The sequence below is a fragment of the Sceloporus undulatus genome, chromosome 4 (assembly GCF_019175285.1).
Source record: "Sceloporus undulatus isolate JIND9_A2432 ecotype Alabama chromosome 4, SceUnd_v1.1, whole genome shotgun sequence".
Taxonomy (NCBI): Eukaryota; Metazoa; Chordata; class Lepidosauria; order Squamata; family Phrynosomatidae; genus Sceloporus; species Sceloporus undulatus.
The window spans coordinates 67,604,718-67,630,513 of record NC_056525.1 but is presented as its reverse complement, the minus strand read 5'-3'; the positions used below and the strand labels follow the sequence as shown (position 1 = coordinate 67,630,513).

Here is a 25,796-nt window from a genome sequence, read left to right as displayed (position 1 = left end):
TTTTTGAAAGGAATTAAAATAGAACTGTATTGCTTTAATTGTAAGTGCAACAAAAGTCAACTATCCAGAGTCTGTAAGCCATGCTCAAAAGGAAGCCAAGTTTCAGTATTAATAGGAAATGTTGTCAAGAGCAAGAGAGGAAAACAGGTATCATGTGGCCCAAGGTCACATGAGTCACAGTGCAGCGTTAGAATTTCAGGGGTTAACTGTAGTCATAAAGCAATTTAGAAGTCCTAAATCAGACCAAACATGCCAGGAAACTGGAGGAGTTGTCCTAAACAAATAGCTGGTGTTCTCATCTGCTTTATACAGGTGCAGATGTTCAGCTAACACCCAATTCTCTGGCTATATTTAATGTGCTCTTCACAAGACCTTGATTGCAGTCTCATATTGTGCCCCAGGGGAAGAGTCTCAGCCGGACACCTGCACCTCGGCCTTTCCTCCTCCTCCTCTTGTTCCTATCCTCAAATTGTCCTGATGAACAGGAGAGCTTGGTTGGTCTTCAGGTATCTGCTGAATTTCTTCCATTTGCCAAGAAAGCAAGTCTGCCTTTTCAGAAGAACCTTTGGGGGAGAGGGCATGTCAAGGACCACCTGAGGATACTGTGCTTGTCAAAAATAGAGCAGGATGAAGTATATGACTCTAGACAAATGGCAGGATCTTCCTGCTGCCAGTAAGCCATTTATAATACAGCTTTCCTGTGAAGCTGCTCAAAGGGATGCATGAATGCTTTCATGGTAGGGGAGTGTCCTGTGATAATTTCCTGTGTTAAATTTGAAACAGACGACGAGTGAGGAAAGAACAATGTCATGTTTTTGCTGTTCAGAATTGGAGGAGAGAAGGGAAGGGGAAATGGTGCCACTGGCTTGTTGTGAAGCAAGATTGTTTTTCTGAGATGTTGAGATTGTAGCACAGGGATGAGAATTGTGTAACCTTCCCAATGTTGTCACTAGCTCAGCCAATAAAGATGAGAGCTGCCATTCAGCAACATCTGGAGGGCCACACAGTTCCTGCCCTTGTCATAGGGGCTCCCAGTGTGCTGGTATAGGGAGAAGATGAGGTTATTTCCTTGAAGAGGTTTCTTGTCCTACAGGTATTGCTAGTCTGAGGTTGAAATCCTATGAACTTCAGAGTGTGCCTCATTGAACTCTGTGGGCCTGGTTTTCATGTCTTTGAGGGAAATAAAAAGTCTACATTTTGGTGAGGGGGTGAGAGGTTTAAACAAAGAAGAGATTCATATTGGTGAGGAAACTTAATTGAACAGATTGTAAGATGAGATCTCATTGTGTAGGACAACTGTTGCTAAACCTGACAATTTCCAGACAAATTCAAGTCCCACCATCCAGAGCAACAATTTATGATGGGATCTGTACGTGTACACTACTGCCATTCTCTGTAAACCCCCTGGACTGCCTTGGAGACTAGCATTTTGAGTTAATTAACAGTAACTTAACTAATCAAATGAATCAAATAATTAGTGTTCGTAGTAATGAATTAACTTCCCAATTTCTAAAATTTAATATGATCAAATTAATTTTCAGACTTCCTGTTATAAGCTCTGCTTTAAGGTAGCTTCCTGGGTTCAGAGGGAGCATTGCTGGGTCAGATCATATTGCAGCAATGTTAATGACAAATCCCAGAACCCACTAGCAAGGCTATATCATTACTATTGATGTGACCCAATCACCATCTCATAGTATCTATAGCAATAGCAATAGCAAGTACATTTCTATACCGCTTATCAGTACACTTAAGCACTCCCTAAGCGGTTTACAAAGTGTAAGCTAATTGTCCCCAATAATCTGGGTACTCATTTTAGCGACCTCAGAAGGATGCAAGCCTGAGTTGAGCTTGAGCCCTTTTGCTGGTATTGAACTCACAACCTCATGGTTTGTGAGTCAGTGGCTGGAGTACAGGCATTTAACCACTGCACCACCAGGGCTCCTCTACCTAAATATTGCTGTGTTAACAGCAAAGTGTGGGTGCAGGTATTGATGTACAGTGGTGCCTCGGGTTACGAAATTAATTCGTTCCGCGGCACCGTTCGTAACCCGAAAAGCCTTCGTAAGCCGAATTGCCATAGGCGCTAATGGGGAAAAGCCGCGATTCCGTGCGAAAAAGCCGAAAAAAGCACCAAAAGTTTTTTCGTAACCCGAAAAAACATTCGTAACCCGAAACAATAATTCCCTATGGGATTTTTTCATATCCCGAAAATTTCGTAACCTGGGTATTTCGTATCCCGAGGTACCACTGTATCTGTTCACTGTCACTCATCAAGGTTAATAAGAATGTTTATTTGAGGAACAGTGCAAATAAACACTTAAGCAAACTAATGACTGTAATGGATGTGATTGGAATTCATATTCTTCTAAACCAGCAGTGGGCAAGGTACAGTCCTTCAGATCCTGTTGGAGTGCAACTCCCAGAACCCTTAGTCAGTGGAAAGGAATGCAGGAATTTGCAGTCCACAAATTCTAGAAGGTTGTACCCTGTCCACTTCTATCCTAAACACATTCCATTTACCATCTTTCAGTTCTAATCTAAAAATGCCACCACCCAAAAACTGTTATTCTGTGATCACTGAGGACTATAATTTTCAGAACTTCAAACTGCAGGCTCAGTGTAGATTGTGACTAACTCTGCATGCATTTGCAATGAATGTGTGTGTTGCTTATGTCCCCCTCACACCAGCTGGGACCTTCAAAATTGCTCCTGGAAAAGCACCATGGCTACAGGTGTCTTCATAAGGTTCACATTGCTAAGCCTGTGATGGCTCCCAATGAGAAAAGGTACACAAACTTTCCCCCTGCCCTTCCCCCATTCCATCTGTCATATTGCCCCTTCTCTCAGATCAGTGCATTCATTTCCTAAAAGTACAGCTTCAAAAAGTTATCTTTTGAACTACAATTCCCAGAATTCTCCAACCAGTATTCCACTGAGACAAGAACCACACTGTTAGTATTGTGTCCTCTTCTATCTCACCTTGACTGGTTGAATGATACTTACCGTGACTGTTTTTATTCGTCCCAGTTGCCTAGTACAGCTCCAGCCTGAACGATTTATTAGCAATGTGCACTGTTCCCCATCATCGCAGGGCTCCATCCCACACCACTGTCTGTTGACAATGATCTGAGCTGCCAGACAGAGACATCCAGAGAGAAGGAAGAAGGAAAAAGGAAGGAAGGTGTTGAAAGAAAGAGAGACAAACAATAGGAACAGAAATTAGGCATATGTTCACTAACAGATTTAAAAAACCAAGACACCAACTTTGTCTGCTCCAGTTGTGCTGGATTACATCTATCAGTATCCACAGCCAGCATACCTGCACTGACTAGGGCTGATGGGAAATTCAAGTTCACTCATCTGCTGAGGGGGCATCTCTGGAGAAGAGCCTTTTTCTGCTGTTCATTTTATAGTTCCACATAGATGTGTGGTTATGATTATCCTCCCCAAATGAACCCATAATCTCTTTTGTAGCAAGGTCTCTATGGCCTGAAAACTGGGCTTCATAATGCAGGGCTAGTTTTATACCAAGATTAAGACTACAACCCTACATGTAATTACAAGAGAGCAAGCTCCACTGGGGAAAAAGATTGGGCTTTATTTCTGAGTAAAGAGGTACAGGATTGTACAGTAACATTCTTTATCACAGAGAAAGCCCCTTGCAAAAGGAGGGGCAAGAGAACTGTGATGCAAAAGTAGGAGGATGAGTGGAAGTAAGAACAGAATAAAGTGTGTGTTGGGGAGGCAGAGAATGGAGAATGAATCAAATCTATTATCCTTTATACTTATAGTTATAACACCTCTGATTATGAGTTAACAGCCACCTACAGGCTTAGAATAGACTCAGACTCACCACACATACCCAACACCCACCCACAGGCAAGGGACACATTCCCCACACACATAGCAACACTGGATAGCATGTTACTGTGGCACAAGTGCAGCACATAGCAACACAAGGTAACACTTGCCTACACACCAGATCCTCAGGAAAGCCTCCCTCCTGCAAGGCCAGTGGGGACAAAGAGAGTATTCAAGGCATTCCACTTTCTGCTTTTTTAATTGTATACAGCAACTCCACAAATGTGATCAAGTAGGACAGTTTCCTATACTAGAAAGTAAAACTTCTGTGGAGACTAACAATTTTTCTGCAGCTCAGAACTGAGGTATCATGGGGCTCAGCATCCATAGAAACATTATATGATTGGAAAATAATTATTTTGGATTACAACTCCCAGAACATTCAATCCAAAACTTTTGGCATACATTATTCCAGTCCTCCTGCAGTTGGACTCCAGTTCCCATCACTCCCACCCAACCCTGGCAAATGGCAAAGGAGGATGAGAGCAGTGATTAAACAACATGAAACGGGAGGAACAGTTTTAGTGCACTGATTCAAACAGTTGCAAGAACTTTCTCCAGGTACCACATATGTCCCTTTCAATGCTTCAGAAATAATCTACAAGAAAAGGTTGGATGGAGCCCTGGTGGCGCAGTGGTTAAATGCCCGTACTGCAGCCACTCACTCACAAATCATAAGGTTGCGAATTCAATACCAGCAAAAGGGCTGAAGCTCGACTCAGGCTTGCATCCTTCTGAGGTACTAAAATGAGTACCCAGATTGTTGGGGGCAATTAGCTTACAGTTGTAAACCACTTAGGGAGTTTTAAGTGCACTGATAAGCGGTATAGAAATGTACTTGCTATTGTTACAGTTGTACCTAGCTTAGCTTAGTTCTTCCCATGCTGGAAGAAAAGGTCAACGATGCCCTCTTCACTCTTTCTTTTTCCTATTGTTCCCTGAATAGCTACTCTAGAGATACAGATGTAGGAAATCAAAAGTACCAATACTGTAGCAAACAACCTGAATCAATGTGGTAGCAGTGGTGAGATGGTAGTGGGCAGGTAAATACAGTGGTGCCTCGGGTTACGAAATTAATTCGTTCCGCGGCTAATTTCGTAACCCGAAAAACCTTCGTAACCCGAATTGCCATAGGCGCTAATGGGAAAAATAACTCATTCTCTTTTTAACTTCTTGTCTCTTTAGATCTATGTGTAATTTGCAATAGTTAATGTTGACCTCTGAGGCTACTTCCAGCTTCCACCTCTTCTAGCCAGAGAGAAGGGTGAACATACTCTTTCCATAATGGGTGCCAGAGTATCCAGCTTTAGGGGCTTCTCTAACCAAGTTTAGAGACTCTATCTTATCTTTGAATTTATCTTCAGAAAAAAATAAACACAAGTTTCCCTTTTACTTTATTATAAACATTCAGGCAGTTCTGTTTTGTAATCTTAAGTTTAATAACCATTAGTCCTCTTTCCATGGCTAGTATAAATACCAAGTATTCTTACATGGGGCATGCTCCAGAACAGCTTGAGAGGCAATACAATGGAGTGCTTGGAAAAATACTGACAATGGCCTGTTACAGACGGGCACCCTAGGACGGACTCAGTCCGTGCTAGGGTTAGAAAGGGGCGTCTCTTCCAGACGCCCCTAACCCTAGCACGGACTGAGTCCGTACAAAATGGCGGCGGCCGTTCCACACGGCCGCTGCCATTGTGACGTAGCAGACGCTCCGCGTCCACACATCGCGCCCCAGATATGACGACGCGAGTGCGTGACTAGTGCCTCGCAGCATCACATCCGGGGCCCAGGAAGGAGCATGATTCTCGCGCTCCTTCTTTGCAGCGTCCGGGAACTGCGCCGTTTGGCTGCTGCGGTTCCCAGACACTGCAACCAGCGGTGGCAGCAGACCACCGCTTTTCAGCGGTCTGTAACCCACCAAAGTCTCTCTTCCCACTCCCTTCCTCCAGTGGAAAGCCTCTGTTGGATCTGTTGGAAGATGCCCTTCTCTTCATGGAATGGCCAATCAGGTTCCAGTGAAGTGGGAGCATCATCTCACTCCTCATGTGAGGCAGGGGAACCTGTGGCCCTCCAGGTGCTCCCAAAAGCTATAGTAAACCTGGCCCCGTGTGTGTGTGTGTGTGTGTGTGTGTGTGTGTGTGTGTGTGTGTGTTGGGACCAGTAGTTCATCAACATCTGGGCAGAGGGGGTTGAAAACGCCACACCTACACAGGCATGCTTGCATTAGCTGTTCTCAATTGCTGCAGCACTTGGCAATGAGTTTATGTAAGTAGCAGATGGTGTAGAAGGACAAAGGGACCAAGAGAGCAGCCCAAAGAGAGATGCACAGATGCTGCATACTTTCTCAAAGGAGCAAAGCTATTAAAGCGACAGGCATGCTCTGCAAGTGAGCACCTAGCAACTCTAAGCCTGCATAACTTCAGCAGTATGGGAACAACTAATGGCACACAGATCAGAAGAAGGATTGTGCATTAGTGGCAGATAGCACTTTTTCAGCATGCAGGTATTACCTTATTTATTATTTATGGTATTTATACCCCACCCTTCAGCCCTAAAGGCTATCAGAGTGGCTTACAATTATTATTTTTAATTAGACGGTTCTCTGCCCTCAGGCTTACAATCTAAAAGACACAACACAAAAGTAGAAGGGAATGGTGGAGGGAAAGGGGATGAGGTCCAGTGGTTCTTCTCTCCCTCTGAGGCCTGGACCAAGGCAGATGGACTGGAGGGAGGGCTCTTCTTCTTCAGGCTAGCCCTGCCTATTCACTCCCTCATAGGCCAAAGGTTGTCAGTTATCATGGAGGGAGGGCTCTCTGTCAGGTAACACACTGTGTACCATGGAAAGATGACTGATTATATGTTATTGTTTTTAATAACCTCTGTAGGATAGCTGTGAAATTCAGGGAACTGTTTTTGTCACTTTCATTCAGTTCTGGGCTTTGCTCTTAAATTGCCAAGAGTTCTCATCTAGACTAAGTCATGTGTCTCATTCCAGCAGTTTGTGATCTGGGCATTTAAGGGTGAGATGCCTCCCTTGCTGAGACTGTGAGACACTCCAGATTTCAAGGATTATTTAACAGTACAAACAGACGTTTGCTACTGATCACCGTTTTCACTGGTGGACAAAGGGGAATCAGCCCTCCCAGCTGATCTCTAGAATGGGTCTAAAGGTAGGCTGCCAGATTCTCCAAAGCAGAGCCTGGAAACTTTCCTGCCTGCCAGCATGACTGGATTCTGTGAGTTGTAGTTCAAAAAACAAACTTTCCTAAACTCTGTTTCAAATGTGTACAGTGGATGCATCCCATCTTTTGAAGTGATCCCTGATGGAACTGCTCTATTTTCTGCAAGCGCATTTGCTTCTTCGGAATTCTTCTCTCACATGGCCTATCTGCTTTTTCCTACACTGTGAGTAAGAATCAAAGTTGGTAGATGACCTGTTTGCCTTGCTCTGATCTTAGTTCTTACTGGAGAAGTTTGTTAGACTTTGTAAATGGGAGCATTTTCACTTCATCTCCCATGACACTGAGATGTAGTCTTAAAGGGGGAAAAAATCACCAGTCTCTGCCACCACTGGGAAATTCACAGAGACTGTGATGTGCATCAAAAAAAGGAATGGGGGGGGGGGGGACCCTCAGCATATCTCAGTATTTTTTAAGATTTACTTGTCCCTGCCATGCCTGATGTGGGGCTCACTGGAGCAAGTTGTTTCTCTGAAACCCATGTTGACTTTTTGTGATTAAGGCAACTCCATAATCATAAAAAGTCAACATGGGTTTCAGAGAAACAAGTATGCCAGACAAATCTAATCTCTTTTTTTGATAAAATTACCAGTTTGGTAGATGAAGGGAATGCTGTGGATATAGTATATATTGATTTCAGTAAGGCCTTTGACAAGCTTCCCCATGACATTCTTGCAAACAAGCTTCTAAAATGTGGGCTAGACAAGGTAACTGTTACATGGATTAGTAATTGGTTGACTGGCCAAACCCAAAGGATGCTCAACAATGGCTCCTTTTCAAATTTGCAAATGACACCAAATTAGGAGGAGTAGCAAATACCCCAGAGGACTGGATCAAAATTCAATATGACCTGAATAGACTAGAAAGCTGGGCCAAAGCTAACAAAATGAAATTCAACACGGAGAACTGTAAGGAACTGCACTTAGGGCAGAAAAATGAAATGCACTGATATAGGATGGGGGACACCTGGCTGAATGAAACTATGTGTGAAAGGGATCTAGAAGTCCAAGTAGACCACAAGTTGAACATGAATGAACAGTGCAATGAGGCAGCTAAAAAGGCCAATGCAATTTTAGGTTACATCAATAGAAGTATAATGTCTAGATGAAGGGAAGTAATAGTGCCACTCTATTCTGCTTTGGTCAGGCCCCACCTGGAATATTATGTCCAGTTCTGTGCACCACAATTTAAAAAGAATGTTGAGAAACTGGAGTGTATCCAAAGGAGGGCGATTAAAACGGTGAAGGGCCTCGAAACCATGCACTATGAAGAACGACTTAGGGAGCTGAGGATGTTTAGCCTGGAGAAGAGAAAGTTAAGAGGTGATATGATAGCCTTGTTTAAATATTTGAAGGGATGTTATATGGATGATAGAGCAAGTTTGTTTTCTGCTGCTCCAGAGAACAGGACCCAGAGCAATGGATGCAAGCTACAGGAAAAGAGATTCCACCTCAACATTAGGAGGAACCTCCTGACAGTAAGGGCTGTTCAACAGTGGAACAAACTCCCTCGGAGTGTAGTGGTCTCCTTCCCTAGAGGTCTTTAAGCAGAGGCTTGATGGCCATCTGTCGGAGATGCTTTGATTGAGATTTCCTGCATGGCAGGGGGTTGGACTGGATGGCCTTGTGGTCTCTTCCAACTTTACAATTCTATGATTCTATGATTCAGAGTTACTGAGAGAGAAGTCAACCTTGCTCTTTAAGGCTTAATCCCAGTGTAACGTTGGAGGAGGAAAAGAGTAGAAGAAAATAGTATGCTATTAGAGTTATGATGTTTTTTACAACTGAGCAAGCTGCAGGGTATTGTTCTTGTGCTTTCCTGACACTGCCACTTCTGCAACTGGTTTTGCACTCAATTGTGGAAGCAGGTGGACAAGCAAGTGGTGTTGCTGGTTGTTTAACTTCTGCAACTAGATGTGCAACAGTTCTACAATTGGAAACTGCTTTAAATTTCACCATTGCATGAAGTATGGAACTGACTGTCCACAAGAGCAACATCATTTGCACTACTGGAATAATGCCACTGGCCTTACCATCCACACAGGCAGGTTTTGCTTTTGTTGTCCCAGCGACTTGGCCCCTCCTACAGGCACACCGTGCTGTCTGCCTGGCGATCATCCTCTTGGGATGGCTTATATCTCTGTCCAATGCCGTGATTTCACATGTCCCCACTTCCAGTTCCTTTCCTGCAAGAAGACATTGGATAACAAACCAACTTATTTCCAATGCAACAGGACAAGAATACAGCCTGATCCACCAGACTGGAAATCTAAGAGCCAAACATCTTAGGTTAACAGTACGGCCTAAGGTGGTGACAGTCCCAGTGGCACTGCATTAATTAAGAAACTAGGACAAATCCCGGTGGCAATGCACTAATTGAGAAACCAGGATCTAATCCAGGACAAGCCTGCAAACAGACCACTCATTTAAACCAGAGAGGCCTATTCTTTGATCTGGTGGCTGGGAGACTAACACATATGGATGCAAATTGACCAAATGCTTCTTGCAAAAGAATATCAGCTTCATCCATACACTTTTATTAAATGAAAGATCCCCTCATGGTGGCATAGACACAACATAATGCAATAATATACTGCTTGAATAACCATTCCCCATCTTATTGTACTGGTGTGCCCTGTGAAATGTTTGTGCAAAAGACCAAATTTTTTCTACTGAATTGTTTAATAATTATTATTTTGGCTTTCTCTCCTCCAATTCTGGAACTTAACTACAGGGGTGGGGATTAGCTGGGCCTGTACAGTTCTGGCTGGCTGACTATCGTAATGCTGACAAAAGGACATAGTTTACTATAGTAAGATAAATCGTGAGGACATTGTTCAAAACCAGTAGACTCAATTGTCATTCGCACAATTAAGCTTCATGGCATGTCGCTAGAGCAGAATTTATAAAATTTACTTTTTCTTTTCCAAGTTTTGCACTAAATTCAGAATATATGGAGTTCCTTTTCCCTTTCTCACCAGTCCCACATGGATTTAATGCTGGGCAACTCTCTAATCAGATATTTCAAGCATATATGCAACATGCAGATAATTATGAACCTGAGGTACCCAACATGGTGTCTGTGGGTATCACTGCTCCTGCAGGCACTTCCCTTGAAGCTTGCCAGATCCTCTGCTGACTTTAAGAACAGCTGAGGGGCTAAACAAACTGCAGCCACCCTTTCAGTGCTGGATCAGGACCACAGCAACTACATGCCACAGCCCTGATCTGGCCTTTCCACAGCACAAAAAGGAGCTGCAAAAAGCAGCTTCTTTCTGCACCATGGAAAGGGCACCATAACTGCTAGTGCTGTGGCTTTTCTGTGGTGCTGTGTCATTTGGATGTAGTGCCAGGAGCGTCGTGAAGCCACCCACTGCGTGGTGGGTCATGGGGCATCACATTGGCATGCATTATGTGGACACCATACCCCCACTCTGCCCTGATGCTGGCCTTTATGGCCAGTCTGTCAAGGCCCTAAGTGTCCTGCTGCACCCTTAAGACTAATAAATCTATTATAAAATGAGTAAATGTATTATAGCATGCAATTTATATTCCTCATCATCAGACAATCTGATGGCAGCTATTCTGCAAGTACACTCATGACGCTGTTTCAGTCTCAAATATACCGATTGGTTCAAAGTGCTTGAGAACTCCTACAATAAGCCAAGAGAGCCAGTGTGTATAGTGATTTAAGCACTGGATTATGACTCGAGACCAGAATTTGATTCCCAGCTCAGCCATGAAACCCACTGGGTGACCCTGAGCAAGACACATGCTTTCAGCTTCAGAGGAAGTCCATCACACACACACACACACACACACTGAACAAAACTTGCCAAGTAAACCTCATGATAGGTTTGCCTCAGGGTTGTCATAAGTCAGAAACGACTTGAAGGCACACAACACACAATAAGCCAAGTGTCCTTTCAATGAAACTCAGATGAGCAGATGATTACACACATTCAATCATTACAAGAATTCCAGAAGAAGTAATTGACTTTTTTACAAATACGGTAAAGCACATGGAGTGTCAAGCTGTTCTGCTGCCATCCATCCAGATATTTTACTTAAGAGAATTGTTTTGACTAGTCTGCAATCCAGAGGATACCATATAAGAACTGGTTAGCAGCAAAACACCCTCATGTACTGCTTGTACAATGTTCCTGGGGCACTGCTTCTGTGAATCCTGCTTCATCTTTGCCACTACCTACCCACACCTGCCCTCTGCCAACATCAATTAATATCTACATGGATTACTTCAACTCCTACATACCTCCTTTCAGTTCACCCTCTTGTCAGTTGTTGACCAGAGATAATGCACCAGGAGGTCCCATGAAGGTCTGAAATAATTACTGATGCACAAAGGCCATGACTCATTATTATTTATTTTACTATTGTTTTCCCAAATTCCCTTTAATTCTTTGCAAACCCTGCATGTTGCAATGTGATGTATAATGTACCTGAATCTTTCTCCTCTTTCTTTCTCTCTTTCTTTATCCTGTCCCTTAAATAAGTTCAAAAACTGCTCTGCTTCCTTTATTATATGGGTGACAACAGTTTCTCATTTCCTCACATCTTCTTCAGTGGCAGTCGTGTGATGAAAACATGCAAGATCCCTGGGATTTATACATGCACGTGCAGCAGCCTTTTCATATTTATTTGAGCTGTAATATATACATTCAATCTTCTGCTCCCTTTGTCTCTCCTAGAGAGTGTTATTTGTTATCTGAATAAGTAAATGTGAGAGCATAAGACATTTCTATTAGAACTACATTCCCTAGTTGTGATTTACCTGGCTGCCTCCTCTTTTAGAACTTTTCCTGCTTAGGATGGATTTGGGCCGGATCCTGTATAATTCAGACAGGGACGTAGCCAGGATTTTGGGAAGGGGGGGGGGGCAGACCAAGTGCCACCCTTATAATGGGGGTTGGGTGGGGCGGCGCAGCAACACACACCATTCATTTTATCTACGGGAGGGGGGGGGGGTCCGGACCCCAAGAACCACCACCACCCCCCGGCTATGTCCTTGATTCAGAGCTACTTACATAACAAATATGTTTTTCAAAATATTGTTGCTGTTGTTGTGTACCTTCAAGTCATTTCCAACTTAATGGTGACCCTAAGGTGAACCTATCATGGGGGTTTCTTGGCAAGATTTCTTCAGAGGTGATTTGCCATGGCCTTCCTCTGAGGCTGAGAACATGTGACCTGTCCAAGATAACCCAGTGGGTTTCATGGCTGAGCTGGGAATCAAACCCTGATCCCTAAGGTCATAGTCTAACATTCAAACCACTACATCATGCTGGCTCTTTAAAAATATGGGCATCGATAATCTGAAATTCTGTTCAGATCAGCCTATTAAAGGGTATTCCAAGGTACATACAAGGGACTGTGTCACTCACCCAATGTTGCTCAGGGTCAGGGTGGTCCTGAGGCAAAGGATAAGATGGCTTCTTCCCTATTCCATACATGGAAAATCATTCAGGCTTAACAGCAGAATTTTACCACACCTGCAGCACAACTAACTTAGGGAATGCAAGCTGGGTCAGGAGCAACTCACAGATCTGTCTTCCACTACTCTCTTGGACTCATCACTATCTGTCAACAAACACTCTTGTTGCCATATCCCACTCTGCCTAAAAGGGGGATGTTATTACTGGGAAGGCTGTTTCACACAGTGATTGTATTCACTGCAACTACATTGCATTTAACCAAGTAGCGGAACATACAATTAAGCCACATGAGGCAACTATCTTAGGGGGCAGGTGCTGGGGGCAGCAGTGACAACCCTCAATATTTTATCCTAAGCTTTCTGACTGTTTCCCTTTCATGTAGGTTGTGTCACACAACCTGTCCTGAAGCCTCTAAACTACTCTACTGTCTTCAGATGTGATGAAAGACACTACAAAGTTACCACTGTAGAAGTACCACAGCTACTCCAGGGGGTGCCATTTTGTATTTTGCTTCAAGCAGCAAAATATTTTAGGCTTAGAATCATAAGAGTTGGAAGAGACCACAAGGGCCATCCAGTCCAACCCCCCTGCCATGCAAGAACTCTCAATCAAAGCACTCCCGACAGATGGCCATCCAGCCTCTGTTAAAAGACTTCCAAAGAAGGAGATCCGAGGAGGCAGTGTGTTCCACTGTTAAACAGTCCTCACTATCAGGAAGTTCCTCCTAATGTTGAGGTAGAATCTCTTGTCCTGGAGCTTGCATCCATTGTTCCGGATCCTGTTCTCTGCAGCTGCAGAAAACAAACTTGCTCCCTCCTCTATATGACATCCCTTCAAATATTTAAATAGGGCTATCATATCACCTCTTAACCTTCTCTTCTCCAGGCTAAACATCCCCAGCTCCCAAAATTTCTCCTCATAGGGCATGGTTTCCAGACCCTTCACCATTTTAGTCACTCTACTTTGGACACTCTTGAACGTCCCCCATTTGGCCTCCTTGGCAGTGGGGACGACATCTGGTCACCCTGATCCAGCATGATCTGTGATCATGCCATGTTCAGGCCAGAAGAAGTGACCTCCCTGTCAAAAAAACCTCTTAAGACATGAGCAGTAGTTTGTGTTTTGTGTGTCAACTTTTGTGGTAAACTGGGGCCATAACTGGGCCCATGTCGTTTCTATGAATCGCCTGTCCCTGCAGGGTGGACATGTGCCAGATTATTGCAGCCAATTAGGAGCCAGTCCCGAATTTTTAGAGGTGTTCACCTGAACATCACATCTTGTATATTTACCACAGGGGATGCTAGTCTAGTCACAACAGACACAACTGTAGACCACTTTTTAAACAGACTAAACAGTTATATGATAAATGGAGCTGGGTGGGGTGGGGTTGATGCTATTTAGAAATAGAATTCAGCACCTTGTATAGCTCCATTAAACCTGAAGTGGATTCACTACCCCAAATTGGACTGGTAACCAACTGGGGAAAATTTGAAGGTAATAAACTCTGGGAAAGACTCTCCCTGTATCTACACACAGAACCAGCAGATAACTAACCATGACAGGAGTGGGAACTGTTCAGCCTCCCAGGTGTTGTTAACAGGAACTCCCAGAATTCCTCACCATTTGCTATGCTAGCTAGGGCTGCTGGGATCTGTAGTCCAACACCATCTGGAGAGCCATGTGATTCCTGACACTCATTTAGGTGATAAGTGGTCTACTAGGAAAGGCTCTAGCAAGATACTACCTGTACTGTATCACAAAAAATAACAGAAGCAAAATGTGGAATGGACAAGAATGATGGTGTTTCTGTGGATACATAGATAAAATGATGTCTGCCTTTAGATATAGATATTTTCTAAAGGAATATTGTAAAAATGATAGTTTATGGGTGAGATCTGTGAGTTCTCAGAATATAATTCAGCAAATGGAACATGTACCCTTGATCTTGTCCTGCCCATGTTCTCAAGACCTCAAGGTGTTTCTGTTCTTATTGTTATGTCCTGGAACACACAGGAAAAAGCCTTTGCAGATTGCCCCTCATTCCAGATAATAAAACCTAATAAAAGGCAATCCCAAATAGTTGTTTTTCTCAATGGCAGTGGCTCAAAACAGGAAGTTCAAAGAAAAATATTGCAGATACAAATTAACTTGTACTATGTAATGTAGTACTACCATCACTTGTTATCCATCGGAGTTAATTCTAGTACTTGGCTTTTGGAGTTTGTATTCCACTATAAGTTTTAGTGAGGTTACAAATCCAGAAGTAAAGTCTACTAGAATGGTTTTATAATAATGGGTTACTAATGTTCACCACAGTATGTGTGCACATGTTGTAAGAGACACTGCTTTACTCACATATTCTGCTTGATGCAGCATGTAGGACCATCTACCTAGAATCCTACCCCTACCTACTTCATACAAACGAATCTGCTTGCAAGTAGGTGTTGCAATTTGCCATTTCAAGCAGCATATTTATGTCAGTTGTGTATCACACACAAGCAATAGCAATAGCAAGTACATTTCTATACCCTTCATCAAGTGCACTTAAGCACTCCCTAAGCAGTTTACAACGTGTAAGCTAATTGCCCCCAACAAGCTGGGTATTCATTTTAGCAACCTCAGAAAGATGCCAGGCTGAGTCCACCCAGAGCCCCTGGATGGTACTGAACTCACAACCTTGTGATTTGTGAGTGAGTGGCTGCAGTATAGGCATTTAACCACTGCGCCACCAGGGCAATACAACAGCATTGAAAGAGATAAAGATGATGAAAGATAAGGAATATTCCAATATGAAAAAATTGAGACTCCACTCCAAAAAATATTGATTGAAAGAAAAGAGGGAAACATTTCAGCTGTTTTATCTGTCTGAGCAAAGAGGTGATCTAAGTACATTAAGGGATAGCTGCCATGGTCTGTGGTTTCAAAATATGCCCTAAAGTGTCAAAATGCAATTATAATCTGTGTCAGTGATTATAAGAGTAGAAATGGATGGTACAATTCGTTCAAGGATAATCCTATGCCGGGGTACAGACCGCCGCCGGTAGGTCCGCGGGGGAGCCGGAGCCTTCAGACGCTTCTTTTTGAGTCGCGTTTGTGACGTAGCGAGGCGCCAGGGGCGCACTCGCTACGTCATAAAGGCTGCGACACGTACGGACGCTCAGCTTCCGATACGTAAAGATGGCGGCGCCCGTATGAACAGGGCGCCGCCATCTTGTACGTATTCAATACGTACTAGGGTTAGGGGGGTGCGGAAGCACCGCCCCTTCCTAACCCTAGTACGTATTGTATACGTACTATTTGGCGGTCTGTAACCCACCCATGTGAGATAAAAATGGTTGCCTTTCAACATGCAGACTCCTGGTTTTCTAGGTACACTTACTGATGCTCAACAATTTTTCCTTCCAGTTCACATGCAATGATTCCCCCCACCCACCCTGAGTCTCAGTTGGAACACAAGAGATAAGTACTAAAAGACTGCACCTTATCTCCCCTGTTCTATTTCATTCTTCATTATTTGTTGTTTTCTGATTACATGACTTGTGATGAACAAGTTGGAAGGTATTTGAAAATTATCTAGTGCAACCCTCTGTCCTAAGGCAGGAAACGTATTGCATCCAAGCTCCAACCACACTGGACATCAAACCACCTAGAGATTAATTATGAGTAATGTACTAATCCATCACCAGACAACTTACACTAGACTGGCAAGACTTTCTGACTTTTAGTTGTTCAACAAGAATTAAAACAGAAAGATTCTGCTTTCTCTAAATTAGATTTTTAGAATCCCTGATACATAGTATTGCAGATGAAGACTTGTACTTACACAAATGGATTGTCCCAGTGGATAGGTTATAGAACACAGCAATTTGCCTCTCCCCTGGATCAGCATTTTCCATCTGGCTCTCCAGATTACTTTATACCTGCCTCTTGTTGGTAGACAAAAAGCAACAAGTACTGGTAATACCCAATGGGAAAGAATGTAGAGAAGAGACAAAAAGTTTAAGGGTCTTTAAAAAGATAATTTTATTCTTCCAATTAACCCAATGCGTTTCAGTATAGTAATATTGAATGGCCTTTTTCAAGGGATGCAACTTTAACATCATCTACAGGAATTTTAAAAATATGTTTTCAGTTGCCAGGTGTAAGCGCAGAAAACACTTTTCTTGGAATCCCTGCAGGCAATTTTAAAGTTGCATCCCTTAAAGAGGGCCATTAAATATTATTAGGCTAAAATGTCTTGGGCTAATTAAAAGAATAAAGTTGTCTTTTTTAAGCACCCTGAGATTTTGTCTTTTCTCTACATCAGTTTGTTGGTAAACCCACAGTGCTGTAGTCTAAAAGAAAGCAAATAGCACAAACCTGAAATCTGCTTGTACCTGACCAAAACTATATAATAAAAGCAGAGAGAATGAGCAAATAAGAAGCTTCATGTGACTGTAATGAAAGTTCCAAAATTACTTACTGATTTGGTAGGGAGGCTGAAAGACAGAAAATCCCAGGTATACAAAATTCCTATTGGTCACAAGTGAATTAATATTACAATCTCATGCATATCGACTTCTCAGTTACCTAGGAACAAGGGTTGTGGCTTAAGTGGCCTCTAGGCAAGCCATTCACTTAGCCTCAGGTCCATTAGTAATATGGGGGCAATACTCCTTCTTCCTACTCTGTGCAAGCTATTCCTGTTTTTGGTTTTTTTGAAGTTTTTTCTTCCCTCCCTCCACTTCTAGATGTTCCCTACCTTTTGCCATCATGACAGTTATCACATGCACATCTCTTTACATTCACAAAGAGAATAATTAGTATGGGCAAACTAATCCTCATATGCTTCATCTAATGCAGGGCTGACACATTTATCTCACTTTTGGGAAAACAGCCAAAGGCCCCAAACAGTCAATTTTTTAACTTTGGATTTACACTTATCTCACAGATTTGACTGAAATTACCCCCACCTTATACATAAAGCCTATGAGAATGATCAAACAGAAGTCCCAGTGATGCGTGACAGCATTGCATCAGGGTTTTGCTCAGAGCACAAAGCCTTAGTTCACACATCACCTATATGAATTAACACACAACACCTGTGTAGTCTGCCATGTATAACAATGCTGGACTGAAATTTTCTGCTGTGTATACAAAACTTTGCAAATATCACAACCCACCAGATAGTAAATCATTCTAAAGCCAGTATGCATTGTACTGACTGTGACAGAAGCAGAGGGAAGCTTAATAACACTGGATATCAAACAAATTTCTTTTCTTTTTTTAAAGGAGGCACTCCAAACTGTGAGCATCTCCAAAAATACAGAAGATTGAAGCCTATGTTGCATGAAAATGAACAGTCACTGCCAGTGAAGGCTGCTTCATTACATCAAACAGGGCACTGCCCCAACCAGCTCAGCCTCCCACATCCCCAGCCCACTGCTGCCTGCCTCCTTACTCATAGCTGGCCTATGGAGGGACACTGTCTGTCAGCTTGCTCCTTAGTCAACCTCTCAATCTTGTCTTCAGAGAACTCAGCACGCAAGTCACCTCCCTAGAAATACTCATAGGCACACAGCACCACCCCCTTAAAGAAACAGGGGCATCTTCCTGGGTAAAGGTCTCTACACTTAAAGAAAAGCAATGCTGGGGAGAACAAGGGGATGGCAAATTTAAAAGCTTAAAGGGTTGGGAGGCTGATTGTTTGAATTGAACTGAGTTGGCGAGGAGGTTATTTTAAGGTGCTGCAGTTTCTCTGCCATGAAGGCACAGCAATGAACCACAAGCAATCATCATTTTAGCTGCTTTGCAAACTGCTCAGTGAAGAAAGCTGTGCAGCAATGGGCCTTAGGATCTACAACACACCTGAGCCACTAGCAAGAGAGCTGAAAATTTGGCAGTGTCTCACATTCATTGCATTCTGGAGGGCAGCCTTCAGCTCTGAGCTCCTGCTTGACTGGCTAAGGTTGCATTGTTTGAATTATTTGCACACATGTCTTGTTACAGTTTGCTAATTGTGACATTATTTATGGATCCACAACAGATCTGCAAAGTGCCCCTCACATCCTTGTTTGCTCATGGCCCTGTCTTGGGAGCTCTCAGTGGAACGTTTACGCTGACAGTGTTCTTTACTGTTTCTGGGTGAGTGAACATCAGCACAGAATTTCTTCTGCAGTTTCTCAGCTTGCAGGGCTGTTTGACAATGTAGTCTGGGAAAAATCAAATGGGGGGGGGGGACCAGAGTGACAAATCAGTGACTCAACAGAGCTTGTTCTTGCTACCTTAAAGGACAGATTTTCTATGAAAAGGAAATGCAGATGGGCAAGGAATACAGATGGCTGAGTTGCCTGGCACCCCGCCCCCCCCATCCCTAAAAATTCCTCCTGGAAGGGAGATTTTGAAAAGTGGGACCTCAGTTATTTATGTATGTATGTATGTATGTATGTATTTATTAACTTTCTTTATAGCCTGCCATTTTCCCAAGACTGAGGCTCATGGGAGCATACACATTAAAAAGATTACAATCAAAAACATACAGAAAGCAACATAGAAACTTCATTAAATTATGAGCCATATTTAAAAGATACACTGTAAAAAATTTCAAAACAATACAATTTAAAACAATACAACCCATATAACACTTTGTTAAAAGCCTTCAATTCTAAAAAGAATGTCTGAATTAAAAAAAAGATGCTTGCCAAACAAAGGGGGCCATCTTAAATTCCCTAGGGAGAGAATTCCAAAATTTGGGAGCAATCACTGAGAAGTCCCTCTGTCATGTTCCCACCAACTATATCTGGGAAAGTGTTAGGACTGAGAGAAGGGCCTCTCCTATGGATCTCAGGGTCTGAGCAGGACCTAAGCCATTTAGCACTTTGAACTGTGCTCAGAAATAGATTGGTAGCCGGTTGAGCTGTTGGGGCAGGTGAGCTCTTTGTCCCAGCTGAAGTTTCTGAACATTTCAACTCAAATAGAACTCAATCATAGCAAAACTAGCACACCCTGCATATTAGTGTGGTGAGGTATGCATGTATGTGGAAGACGTTGTTTAAATCTAACAGTGTTGCTTGATTTGTTCTAGCCTTCCCTGATTCCTTCCAGATGTGTGGGACTATAGCCTCCATCATCCCTGGGAAAGATGGGAGTTGCAGTCCAAACACATGAGGGAGCCAATCTGAGGAAGACTTGGTTTACCTTTATTGTAAGTGGCTTTGTTAAAGGAAAAAGGCAATTCCCAAATTTCAAAAGGTCCTGAATCCTATATTTAAATTTCATAAAATGTCCCCAGACCACATTCTAAAAACCAAAGAGTTAATCAGCTTGGTTGAGAAGTCAAAGTATTGAGATGCCATATCTGAGATCTGAGCATCGTGGTTACTACAAGTTGAGTCTCAGTTATCCTAAATGTTTGGGACCAGAAATGTTTTGGATATAGGATTTTTGGGGGGAAATATGAAGTCCGTACAGACAGGCCAAAATAAAGCTGCTTCGGGTCACTTCGGAGGTATGCTGTTCAAATGATGCATGTGTCCTAAGAGGCCAGAAGCTGCGCCAAAGCCACACTCCAGTCCTAAGGACTGGAGCGCAGCTTTGGTGCTGCTTCTGTCCTTTAAAATCTGCGTGTCATTTAAACAGCAAACCTCCAAAGTGACCCGGAGCAGCTTTATTTTGGCCTGTCTGTACTGGCCCAAAGTTTGTACACACTGAATCACCAGAAAGCTAAGGTGCCAATATCTCAGCCACCCAGGTGGACAGTTTTGGATTTTGGAATATTTCAGATTTTAGTATTCCAGATAAGGGAGACCCACCCGTAGTTTTTCTTCAAACAGCCCAGCCCCAAAGGCTGAGAGGGACTGAGGTGGCTTTTCTTTAGGAAAGTAGTCTCTGGAAAGGCAGGATCAAAATTTCAATGTCCTTCCTGTCTTTTACATAGGCTTAGCTTATTTCAGTTTCTGTCCTTTCATTTCCCACTCCTTTGATATCTTTCACCCATGAGCTTTAGGAACAAAATAGACAAGCAATACCTAAATATACAAACAATAACTCTGAGGATTACGACACCATTTGCAAACTGGAGACCCATTACCCCCTACTGTATAGGGCTATGTGTGTGATAGGAGTTAAACCAAGGGTAAGAATTGATTGGTCCTTCAGACACTGTAAAACTCCAGTTTCTAGTATTCCTCACCATTTGCTAGGCTGGCTAGATCTTCTGAAAGCATCAGTTCAACAACATCTGGAGTGCCTCAAAGGACATGGGGGAATAAACTTGCATGGCAAAATGTGCTATTTAAATTGCAAATCATGCATATCAGATTTCAGGGGGATGACACTTTTGAGGGGTACAGATTTTTTCAGAGGGGGGTCAGCCAAAATCATGAGGGAGCCAAAGTGTATCCCCAGATCCTCAAAAATTACCCATATTGTGACAGAGACCAGTTACAAACCTCCACTCAACTATATAAGGGGAAACAATGTACAGCACCATGACCTCTTTGCAAAGAGAGGTCAGGATATTAAATGTACAGTAGTAATAAACATATAGATAAAAGAAAGCAACCTAGTCAGGACCACAAGCCCAAACTAGATGCTAGATTAGAATCTGATACTGCTGTTTAGGATGCTGCTTCATACTGGATCAGAACATCAGTTCCTCCAGCCTATTGTTGCCTGCTCTTTAGGTGGCAATGTTCCTCCAGGATTTTAGACAGAAGACTTTTCTATCACATGCCACTTGGTCCAGTCCCACGTTTCAGTTCCACAGCCAAGTGTCATCAGGAATAGGTTCCTCACTTAACAAGACAGCAGGCTCTGGGATGATTTATCCCTATTGTTCAGTTTTTAACTACTGTACACAGAAAAGCTCCCCCCAACCTTGCAAAAGCATTACAATTTAGAACCTGCTTAGTAAAAATGTGCTACTTGAAGTCATGGTCTATAAACCCATGACAATCCATGAGCCATCAGCTGCCAGTCCACAATGAGCTCCCAAGAAACTATGAAGATATGATGAAAATTGCTGGTCTGCCACACCAGATAGCTTGAGAAACACTGTGGAAAGCAATTCACCTTGTGGACAGAAGAGGCCAGAAAGAGCGGAGCCAGCAAGAGAAACAAGGTGCTGAAAAATGGGCAGCTCCTTATGCTGAAACTATGGGTAGGAAAAATATCTCCATTAGGAAGAGGAGCTGTTGTTCACCCATGAATTCCTGGCTTATCATTTTAGCATTGTCAAATTAGCATTGCAAGAATACCTGGCTGAATTTTTAAGACCTTTTCCTTACAGAGCAGCAAATATAAGACTCAAGCAATCCTTCAAGTTCCCATGTGTGAAACAGAAACAGACTATCATCCTACCACATGCCACTGCTGCTCAAAGTCAGTAACAGGGCTCTGGCAAGTCTCCAGAGAAGGTAACTCTTTCTTTCTTGGGTGGAACTCTCTGATAAATTTGAACCTGTAAGCCTCAGATGACTTTGTAGTGCAAAAATCACTGAGTACACTAGAACAAGTTGACTGTGGAGGAATCCTAGTGGTATACCTCTGTAGAATAGAAATATGATCACTCTGAGCAACACAGTATCTGTGAACTGCTCACCATAAACAAGGTGGTAAAGACAATAAGGGTGATGCAAAAGCAAACTCACCAGGCAAGTGTAAGTGTCTTCAGAAGTAAATCCCACTGAATTATAGATTAGGCCAGTATGTGCAACAGCCTTCTCTAACTAGAGGCCCATTCACACTGCAAAATTACAGTGCTATATGCCACTTTAAATGCCATGGCAACATCCAATGAAATCCTGGGATTTGCAGTTTAGGGAGGGACTTTTAGAACTGTAAACCAGAGAGCTCTAGCGCCTCACCAAATGACAAGCCCCAAAATTCCACAGGATGTTGCCAAGGGAAATAGTGCTACAGTTGTGTGTTGTAAATGGGCCCCTGGTGCTTTTAAATGTGTTGGACAGTAACTTCCATGTTGCGTGATGGATGCTGTAGTCAAACACAACTGCAGAGTGGGGAAAGCTGCTGTATAGGATTGTAGCCTTCACTTAGGATTCACATCCTTTGATGGACATCAAAGTTTTTTCCTTCTTTTGAATATGTCCCTCTTTGGTTGTTTAAATTGGATGACTGAGTATATATATTTTATTTAGTTAGAAGAGTTGCCCTCTGTCCTGCTTAGGAGCCCATCAAGTTCTGAAGCTTCTCAGATAAACTTGTTATTCAAATCTCCTGCATCCTGAGCCTTTGCTTAGAAGCCCCTCTGGCTCTCAAAGGTCTCATTCTCACATACCTCTATAGAGGATTACAGCTTTCAAATGACCCTGTCTGAAGAAAGAAAAGAAAACCTGTAGGCAATTAAAAAATGAAATGAAATTGAAGTCTTGAAAATGACCCAGGGAGAGACAGAAGGTCTGGGATTGGTTGAAAGTGATGTCACCAGTCCCTGGCTCTTGCTTTTACTCCTCGCTGTGTTTGAAATAAAATGGGGAAATCAGTTCCTTATTTATTTACTTAGGAAAACCCCTAAACTTTGGATTGGAATGTCACTAATCAAATATATCCACGCTGTCATCTTTGCACAGCCTAGACTTGACTCCTGCTTTAATGGTGGGGAGGGCAGGGACTCTATTGCCAAAGCTTTATCCAAGCTGTGTGCCTGGATAGCCCAGATGTTATTATGTCAATGGGTCAATATTTTAGCTGGCTCAGGTTTCTTTGTTCCCCCATCACCACCACCATCATGTCTCAATATTTCGGCTACCTTTTGTTGTTCAAAAATGCAGTTTCTTTTAAAGTATTTTTGCCATTTGGCCTGTGGGACCTTATGCACATGCCACATTTTCTTGGCTGAGAAAAAAGTATTACACACCTATTTGATGCCTTTACAGCATTTCTCCAGGCAAAGTAGACCAAGCCTATATAGGAAAGTCTTTTGCTCCGTTAGTCTCAAAGGTGCTGCAAGATCTCTTTGCATACTGCTATTCCAGACTAACATGTCTCTGAATTTTACCAGCATTTATCCAAGTGAGTCTTGGACCCCCAAAGCAAGCAAACAAGCAAAGAAGGGATTCCGAAATCTGTTATTTCTGTATGACTTTCCCTTTGCCCTCTCCCTTTGCAGCCTAAATACAGGAATGGCAATGATGGCAAAATGCCCCGGGGCAGAGGCGCTCCATTTGTTGTTGTTGGGCTGTGCTTCAAGTCATTTTCTGACTTAGGGTAACCCTAAGGCGAATCTATTTTTTGTGGCAAGATTTGTTCAAAGGGGGGGGGGGGGGTTGCCATTGCCATCCTCTGAGGCTGAGAGAGTGTGACTTGCCAAAGGTCACCCAGTGGCTTTTGTGGCCAAAGCAGGAATTGAACCTTGGTCTCCAGAGTCACAGTCCAATGCTCAGACCCCACACTACTGTCTTTTTCCAAGCAACCCTTGCCCTCAGCTATGGACAGAAGCTGCAGAGAGGGAGTCCACCCTCAACCATCCCAAACCATCCACACTGGAGAAATGACCCGGTTTGGCACCGCTTTAACTCTTTGTCTGGCTCTTTGCTATGGAATTCTGGGAGTTGGAGTGTGTTGTGGGGCCCAGAGCGGAGTTATTTCTCCAGTGTGGATGCAGCCCTACCTCTCGTGAGCTCCCTCCTCCTGCCTTGGAGGCTAAAGGGGGGGGGGACCAGGCAGAGGCCAGGAGGCCCCTTTCCTGCGGGAGCACGAGGAGCGGCCGAGAGCAGCAAGGCAGAGAGGCTGAAGACTGGGCGAGGGACTCACCTTCCTTCGTGGGCTGAGAATAGAGGAGCCAGAAGAAGAGGAGGCAACCAAGGACGGCGCTGATCCCTGTAGAGAGCTCTCTCCATCCGGCCAGCATCCTTCTAGAGGGCTTCCCCAGATGGGCCCCCAGCCCCAGGGAAGGCAGGGCCCGCCACTCCTGGCCCCGGAGCCTCCTCTAAGGCCGGCTAGCAGGGGAAGAAGGGCAGGCTTCGGCTGGAGCCCCTCCAGCTGGGAACGGTGCCCAGCTGCTGCATCCCTTGGACAGCCGAGCCAAGGCAAGCCGGGCTGCAGGCGGCTGCATCAGGCGAGGGCTTTTCCAAAAGGATTTCGATCAGGGAAGAGGAGGAGGAGGAGGAGGAGGAGGGGAAGCAAGCCAGGGGCAGCTCCTCCGGCTCTCCTCCTCAAATGCCTGGCACTCTCCCGACAAAACACCAAACCAAACACCCAGCGACAGCCCCGTCCCCGGAGCTGGGACCAAAGGCTTCTCAGTCCATGCTGCTGGGGGAGCCCAGGAAGGAAGGAGGGAAAGCGGGAGAGGAGTTGCAGCCCAAGTCCTCCAAGGTCTGGCTGGCCGTCCTCCTGAGCCTGGCAGCAGCAGCAGCAGCAGGAGGAGGAGGAGGAGGAGGGGGCCTCTCTTCCCGCCCTTCAGCCGCGGATGCAGGGGGCCTGGGCTGCGCTGGGCAGCAGCTCCCTCTGGAGGGGCCCCGGGCCGCCCTCGCGCCTTCCTCCTCTTCCTCCTGCCAGAGCGAGGGGGCTGCTGGCTTCCTGGCCCGGCCTCCTCCTCCTCCTCCTCCTCCGGGCGCCCAAGGCAGAAGACGACGGGGAGGCGGGAGGACTCCTCATGCTTGGCTCGGAGGGAGGCTGGCGAGGGGCCTCCTGGGGCTGGGGCGACCTGGGGCTGCCCTTCCCTCCGCCTCCCTCAAGGCGCCCCACTGCGGCTTTCCTCTGCTGGCTTTTGGGGAGGGGCTCGGTTTCTAAGCTGAGGGGGCTCCTCTGGGCTCCCCTTGTCAGGGATGGAGAGGGAAGGCCGGGGCTGCAGTCCCTGGAGGCAGCAGAGGCAGAAGCCAGGCTGGCGGCTGCTCCTGTCCTGCCGCCTTTGCCAGTCGAGCCCCAGGGCCAGCCGAGGGCCTCCTCCCGCCCCAAAAGGCAGCCCTTCGGGGGAAAGGGGTCCTGAGGCGCCCCACGGAGGACATGCGGAGGGCCTCCCGGAGAGAGAAGGCAGACTCCGAAAGGAAACGGAGGACGGGACCCAAGCGAAGCAGGGAGGGCCTTGGGGAATCCCTCCCGGAGAGAAGGGGGCAATGGGGGACAGGTCTTGGAAGAGGAGCCGATGTCCTGAGCGCAAAGGCTGGAAGAAGGAGGGGAAATGGAGGAGCCAACCCAAGGTAAGACTCAGGCCCTGCTCCTTAGTCCTGGAGAGATGGCTAGAAGGAGGGGAAGACAAATCTGGTCCAGGGCCAGAAGGCGTCCTCCTGACCTGAAAAGTG

General features: G+C 44.5%; 1 protein-coding gene across 3 annotated transcripts in view; it reads right to left on the bottom strand.

Annotated features, from left to right (window-relative positions):
* The window catches only part of LOC121927646 (chemokine-like protein TAFA-5), a 47,296-nt gene extending 22,007 nt beyond the window's left edge, over positions 1 to 25,289 (bottom strand). Inside the window, exons 1-3 of one of the 3 annotated variants that reach the window (XM_042461450.1) lie at positions 24,310 to 25,148; positions 9,139 to 9,291; positions 3,007 to 3,134 (exon numbers count right to left, since the gene is read on the bottom strand). In XM_042461450.1, the coding sequence (XP_042317384.1) occupies positions 3,007 to 3,134; positions 9,139 to 9,291; positions 24,310 to 24,406 (378 nt within the window). In that variant the 5' untranslated portion in view covers positions 24,407 to 25,148. Of the gene's footprint in view, positions 1 to 3,006; positions 3,135 to 9,138; positions 9,292 to 24,309 lie in introns of all 3 variants that reach the window. The other 2 variants (XM_042461451.1, XM_042461449.1) reach the window with 2 other exon arrangements.
* Positions 25,290 to 25,796: the final 507 nt, after the last annotated feature.